This window comes from Nematolebias whitei, chromosome 8, assembly GCF_014905685.2.
Source record: "Nematolebias whitei isolate Nwh7 chromosome 8, NemWhi1, whole genome shotgun sequence".
NCBI lineage: Eukaryota > Metazoa > Chordata > Actinopteri > Cyprinodontiformes > Rivulidae > Nematolebias > Nematolebias whitei.
Genome location: NC_056505.1, coordinates 13944385 through 13951946, shown reverse-complemented (window position 1 = coordinate 13951946; position 7562 = coordinate 13944385). Strand labels below are relative to the sequence as shown.

Sequence of the window (7562 nt, the reverse complement as noted above, 5' to 3'; positions counted from 1 at the left end):
ACTCTCAGAAATCGGTTTCTCAGAACACACCATTGGTTGGTTCTCTATCTCTCGGATCGGAGGCAATGTGTTCAACATAATGGTACTTCCTCCATTTATTTAACAGTCAACAATGGTGTACTACAAGGCTCAATCTTAGGACCCACCCTCTTTACAATCTACATAGGTAATGTAGGTCAAAACATCCCTGATAACTTAATTAAATATATAATTTCCACCTCATTTCTGAAGGCTGGCCGCTCATATCATAACAGTCCCTGTGTCCCACATCGTTAACCTGTCCATAAGCCAAAACTCCATCCCAGACGCTTGGAAAACAGTCTTTGTTCTTCCTTTGCTGAAGGGAGGAGACCCCACCTCACTGAACAACTATCGACCAATCTTTAAACTCTGCATTTTAGCCAAGGTTCTAGAAAAACTGATAAACTCTCAAATCAGAAATTACCTGGACTCATTTAACATCTTACCTCACCATCAATCTGGTTTCAGGAAACAACACAGCGCAACGACTGCTTCACTGAAGGTTCTTAATGACGCTGTTGAAGCACTGGATGCTAAGGATTATTGTGCTGCACTTTTCTTAGACCTGTCTAAAGCTTTTGACACTGTGGATCATAACATCTTGTGTCATAAACTCTCAGAAATCGGTTTCTCAGAACACACCATTGGTTGGTTCTCTATCTCTCGGATCGGAGGCAATGTGTTCAACATAATGGTACTTCCTCCATTTATTTAACAGTCAACAATGGTGTACTACAAGGCTCAATCTTAGGACCCACCCTCTTTACAATCTACATAGATAATGTAGGTCAAAACATCCCTGATGCATCCATACATTTCTATGCTGATGACACAGTTTTTCTTATTGTCAAGCTAAAACAGTTGATAAGGCTTTCCAGCTTTTGCAATCTGCATTTAACATCATTCAGTCACATTTGTTCCACCTCAGACTTGTCCTAAATGCCGACAAAATCAAAGGGATGCTTTTTTCAAACAGGAAGTCGGTCCCAGGAGTTCTTCCTCCGATTTTATCCTCAAATGATGTCCCCATGGAGTTTGTTGATTCCTATAAATATTTGGGTATCTTGGTCAACTTGCATCTCTCTTTTAAGCTCCACGTGGAAAACCTAGTAAAGAAACTGAAAGTTAAACTGGGTTTCTTTTTCAGAAACAGATCCTGTCTAACTCTGAATGCTAGGAAACACCTTGTATCTGTGACCTTCCTTCCCTCCATTGATTGCGGTGACATTATTTACATGAACGCTCCTACAAGAACCCTGCAGATGTTGGATGCTGTCTATCATGGTGCACTAAGATTCATAACTGGCTGTGATTATCTTACCCACCACTGCACCCTGTATTCACTGGTTAACTGGACATCATTAACTTCACGCAGACTCTCTCACTGGTACATATTCATCTTTAAATCACTTCTTGGTCTGCTGCCTTCATACATCTCCTCCTACATGTCTCTGCGTGAGTGCAGCTACAGCGTGCGCTCTCAGGACATTATTACCTGCAGTGTTCCATCAGTGCGGACTGAACTAGGCAAAAGGGCCTTCTCCTACTCCGCTCCTGTTTCCTGGAATATCTTACAAAAACATCTGAAGCTCTCGACCTTGACCTCTCTAAGTGGCTTTAAATATCTTTTGGACTCCTGGCAAGGACCAATGCAGACATGTTCCTGTTTTCAGTTTTCTACATTCGCCTTATAATCTAGCTGTTTTTGTTACTTTTTTTACTTATTATTTGTATTTAAAAAAAAAAATCTGTATGCCTTTTTATAACTGTCTATTGAAAAAAGGTTGAATGAATGAAAAATGCACGAGAGGAAGAGGAGGAAATATGCAGTTCATCTTTCTGCCGGTAGGAAGTGGACCTGAGTAGTAAAGCAGGATGTTTGACATCTCATGTAGAATCAATAGAAGAAGAGTTCATTCAGCCATTACGTTTACAGGCAGGTCGGAGCCGCTCTGTGGAGGACAGGTCATTAGCAGCCCGACAAAATGTTGTCCGTGAGAGTTGCAGCAGCTTTGGCCCGAAGCCTGCCCAGAAGAGCCGGATTTGTAAGTATTTAAACTAAACAATCCACAGCTAATAACGCAGTAGCATTTAGATTTTTGCAGTATTTTGAACATGGGTGTGAAGGGTAAGGCCGCTAACTCTAACAGGCTTGTGCCATGGACGCGGCTTTAAACGCAAACATTCGGTAATATCCTAACATAGTGGCACATAATTTTGTTTTGAGTTGGAACAAATTTTGTCAAAAATGTCCCAGCGAAGACACGGATCTTAAGTCCTGCATATGCTAACGGTTAGCAACAAAGCTAACGCTGAGCTCGGTGAGCCACGCTTGAAGGTCAGGAAGCACTGACGGCGCATGTCCTTTCTGCCGCACAGCCTTAAAAACGAGCTCAGCTTTATTTTAGATGCGGGTGTTTTTTTTTTTTTTATTCTTGCAATGTTTGTCAGAAACGTTCATTTGTTCTCCATGATCACTGTCCTTGACTCCAGGTGTCCAAGACTGTCCCGGCTGCCTGTGTTGGGGTCAACCACCTCCACACACACCGACCATGGCTGCAGAAGACTGGTGAGACCAAACACAACATGATTCACTTTTTCTTCTTAATTTGTCTCAACTCTTTCTGATCGTTAAAGATTGATGAGTATAGAAGTATAGAATGCCTAAGCGCTTAATGTAATCCCTGATTGTTTAGTAAAACTTGGCCATAAGAACAATTCTCATGCCCTTTTTTTTTATTGTCCTTGAGATTTATTTTACACAATGTGGTTATTAGTTGTAATTTCTTAGAATATCTAGAATATATTAAATAGTTCATTTGAATTAAATCCAGATATTTTGCATCATAACTAAAGATCATCTTTGTTAAACACATACATATTTGGCAATTTGCTTCTCTATAACCTGAACTTGACTCAGTTAAGCAATGAACTTGGCTAAAGCTTTGTGTATTCTTTTACAGGCACAGCTGAGGTGTCCTCAATCCTGGAGGAGAAAATCCTGGGTGCTGACACCTCTGCCGACCTGGAGGAGACGGGACGTGTGCTGTCCATTGGTGATGGTATTGCCAGAGTGTACGGCTTGAGGAATGTTCAGGCTGAAGAGATGGTGGAGTTCTCCTCTGGTCTCAAAGTATGTGTAAAATAATTTTTATACGTTCTTTTTGTTGTCAAATAAATAGTTGATTTCTCCAACACTAAACCAACCTTCTTGTCTTCCAGGGCATGTCTCTGAACTTGGAGCCTGACAATGTTGGTGTTGTGGTGTTCGGTAACGATAAGCTGATCAAAGAGGGTGACATTGTGAAGAGAACTGGTGCTATTGTGGATGTTCCTGTGGGTGAGGAGCTGCTGGGTCGTGTGGTGGATGCCCTGGGAAACGCCATTGATGGAAAGGTTATTTGAAGAGTTACTACTTTAAAATAATATAGCACAATTTAGTTGAAAATGATAACTTTTTGGTACATAAATGAGTCTTGACCAGAAGCTCTGAGAAATGGTAAATCCGATATTCAAGTTATTTAGCTTTGAAGTGTTAAACCAAACTGGTATTGCAATCAATGCTCAATCCAGAACTTTAAATAATGTATGAATAATAATTTTAAAATATCTTCTCCTTTTGGATGTTCCCTCTTCAGGGCTCACCACAGCAAGTCATCCTCTTCCAACTACCTCCATGTCCTCTTAACTGCATTCATATGTCTCCTTGTCTTTTTTCTGGCAGCTGCATTTCTACCATCCTTCTACCAATATACCCACTGTCCCTCCTCTTGACATGTCCAAATCATTTCAGTCTGGCCTCTATAACTTTATCTCCCAGTTGTTCAACCTGTGCTGTGCCTCTGATGATCTCATTCCTAATCTTATCCATCCTTGTCACTCCTAAGGAGAACCTCAACATCTTAATTTCTGCCACTTCCAGTTCTTTCTCTTGTCTTTTTGTCCATGTCTCTGTCTCCAGACCATACAACATAGCTGGTCTCACCACTGTCTTGTAAACTTTTCCTTTGACCTTTGCTGCCACTCTTTTGTCACAAATCACTCCTGAAACATTTCTCCATCCTGTCTGGACTCTCTCCTTCACCTCTTTACCTCACTCCCCATTTTCCTGCACAGTGGACCCCAAGTATTTGAAGCCTTGCACCTAATAATTTTAAGATGCTAATGGAAAAACTAAAACTTTTGTCTGTAATCAGTCACTCTAATTTGATTTTAGGATTCTTGCACAGTTTGGAAATGTGAAATTTACTTTTTCTAGATCTAAATAGGAATAGGAAAAATAAAATGAAGTTTGGAAAGACATTTATGTTTCCAGACTTTATTTTTATTCAATGTTTTTTAAAGATAATTTAGTGAAGGGATAAACAGTCCTTGAAAAAGAGCTTTTCATAATGTTTAAACAATAAAATTTTCATAAATTTTGCATACTTCATGAACCTAGCAGTTTCAAAATATACAAGTATGCAAACTATTTACCAAATGTTGTATCATACATGCACACAACATAGGCTTTTGTTTTGCTTTCAGTTGGAACAAAAGTTTTACAAAATTAACTTCATGTTGTGTTTATCAAGACCTGAATCATCCCCCCCCCCACCCACACACACACAAAGAATTGTCATTTTCTGCAGTCCACCTTCTGTGTTCAGTACTGTGTGCGTTGGTACTAAAATATAATTAAATTCACCCAATAAATACAAACAGTTCCAGAAATGTTATATCTGGAAAAGTTTAGAATTTTAAAACAAAATTGTTTGGACTCTGTTGAGGTTTATATTAACATTGCATCTCATAAAATTTAGTTGTTTATGCTGTTTTTCATATAACAAATTATTTTAAAGAGTGTATATCTTCTTTCCAGGGTCCTCTGGGTTCAAAGACCCGCAGGCGTGTGGGTCTGAAGGCCCCTGGTATCATCCCTCGTATTTCTGTGAGGGAGCCCATGCAGACTGGAATCAAGGCTGTGGACAGTCTGGTGCCCATTGGTCGAGGCCAGCGTGAGCTGATCATCGGTGACAGGCAGACTGGGTAATGTGATGTGAAGTGAAGAGAGCTTCATTTTAGATGCTTGAGACCATTTGTAGCTTTTTAAGTGTGTTTTAATGTTTGGAAATGCTGTTAAATTTCACTTCAGCAAAACTGCCATTGCCATCGACACAATTATCAACCAGAAGCGCTTCAACGATGGAACTGATGAGAAGAAGAAGCTGTACTGCATCTACGTCGCCATCGGACAGAAGAGGTCCACTGTGGCTCAGCTGGTGAAGAGGCTGACTGATGCGGATGCCATGAAGTACACCATCGTGGTCTCTGCCACAGCCTCCGATGCCGCTCCTCTGCAGTACCTGGCCCCCTACTCTGGCTGCTCCATGGGAGAGTACTTCAGAGACAACGGCAAGCACGCCCTGATCATCTATGATGATCTGTCCAAGCAGGTCAGAGCTCTGTTCTCTAAACTACTCAATTTCTTACTCGTGTTTGTCGTACTTGGACTCATGACTCTCCTTGTCTTCTGCCAGGCTGTTGCCTACCGTCAGATGTCCCTGCTGCTGCGTCGTCCTCCTGGTCGTGAGGCCTACCCAGGTGATGTGTTCTACCTTCACTCTCGTCTGCTGGAGAGAGCTGCCAAGATGAACGACAACTTCGGAGGTGGCTCCCTCACCGCCCTGCCCGTCATCGAGACTCAGGCTGGAGATGTGTCTGCCTACATCCCAACAAATGTCATCTCCATCACAGATGGACAGGTCTGTCTCTTGGCTGTATTATGAGGGGGATGAAAACGTTCTGCCCTCCACCTATAATCAGTGTTGTATCGTTTCATCGCGTTTGCTGCAGATCTTCTTGGAGACTGAGCTGTTCTACAAGGGTATCCGCCCAGCTATCAATGTCGGCCTGTCTGTGTCCAGAGTGGGCTCTGCTGCTCAGACCAGAGCCATGAAGCAGGTAATGTCTGGCTTTGAGGATTATTTATCCATCTTTTGTTCTGAAAGTGAATATAGTTCAGTAGAAGCTATAACTTTTCATCTCCTAGGTGGCTGGTACCATGAAGCTGGAGTTGGCTCAGTACCGTGAGGTGGCTGCCTTTGCCCAGTTTGGTTCCGATCTGGATGCTGCTACCCAGCAGCTCCTCAACAGAGGTGTCAGGCTCACTGAGCTGCTGAAGCAGGGACAGTACTGTGAGTGTCAAACCTGAGTGTATAATGCCTCTTTAAATGGAAGTTCTGAGCTGGTTTTGCATGTACTGAAGTCAAAGTTCTCTTCTTTTAGCTCCCATGGCCATTGAGGAGCAGGTAGCAGTCATCTACGCCGGTGTCAGAGGTCACTTGGACAAAATGGAGCCCAGCAAAATCACAAAGTTTGAGAAGGCTTTCCTGCAGCACATTCTCAGCCAGCAACAGGAGCTGCTTTCCACCATCAAGTGAGCTAGGACTTCAGTTTTTATCTTGCAAGTAGTGGGGGGGTGGGTAGGGCATTGATTAACTTGACCTGTTCTCTTTTTCAGGGCTGATGGCAAGATTTCAGAGGCGTCAGATGCTAAACTGAAGCAGATTGTACTGAACTTCCTGTCCAGTTTTGAGTAATGAATTGCACTTCTCTTGATCTTCAGTGACTATCAGTGTCCTCATAGAGCTTATATGTGTGAAAAGACCGATGGCCAAAACCTCCATGTACAGATTTCTCCAAATAAAAATGTCCAACCTGGCTGTGCCGTACAATTCTTCTGACTGTGCTCGACTACAGCTGAGCTTTCTGTTGGGGCTGAGGAGCAGATTTCAACCGAGGCAGACGGAACCATAAGTGTTTGTTTTTGTCCGTTTTTATTTACCAGAATAAGTTGTTCAAGGATTCAGGGTTCTTTATTGTCGTTCGCACCACATGTGGTACATGAGGTGGAATGAAATTGTGTACACGGGGTCCCAGTTACATCCAACAAAAGTATGAAATGTAAAAGAAAAACTAATAAGGTCTAAGATATGAATTTAGACAAATGTTAAACTAAAAATACACTAAGCACTAGTAGTGTAAAAACAATACGCTGAACAGCAGTATGAACACGAGTCTGAGCAGATGAGTACGAATGAACACGGCATGTAAATTTTTTCCACAGTGATTGCTCTTTACTGGTTTTATGAATGTGTCCAGCTGATGAGCTTTTGCTGGAACGATGTGGGATACAATTCATCCTTAATTATGAAGGTTAGTCTCATTGAGCCTTGACTCATTTACAAGAGAGACCTGTTTTTAATAAACATGACTGAAGTAGACGATCATAAATAAATGGAAGAAATCTAAAAAAAATTGATGTAAAATACTAAAAACGGGAACATGTCTGCATTAGTTGGATACAGTATTTGATACTGCAGTAATAAATCCTGTGATAGTGTGACAGATTAACTTGATTTGGTTTAGTATTCATCCAGCCACAGGCCAAACGTAGATGACTTTCCTCCATATTTGATAAGTCAGTTTTATATTTGACTTGTTGGATTCAGCAAGATCTTAAACATGCATTTAAAAAGAGTGGGGATTATTTTTTACTG

The 7562-nt window shown here is 41.5% G+C and overlaps 1 protein-coding gene across 1 annotated transcript; it reads left to right on the top strand.

Moving 5' to 3' along the window:
• The first annotated feature begins 1921 nt into the window (after positions 1 to 1921).
• Positions 1922 to 6724, top strand: LOC119413907 (ATP synthase subunit alpha, mitochondrial). The gene is made up of 11 exons (XM_037680973.1): positions 1922 to 2066; positions 2515 to 2590; positions 2985 to 3154; positions 3244 to 3417; positions 4883 to 5049; positions 5156 to 5456; positions 5541 to 5765; positions 5857 to 5964; positions 6053 to 6197; positions 6289 to 6439; positions 6524 to 6724. Exons 1-11 carry the CDS (start codon positions 2007 to 2009, stop codon positions 6600 to 6602), a joined length of 1656 nt encoding a protein of 551 aa, XP_037536901.1. The 5' UTR covers positions 1922 to 2006; the 3' UTR covers positions 6603 to 6724.
• The last annotated feature ends 838 nt before the right edge of the window (positions 6725 to 7562 follow it).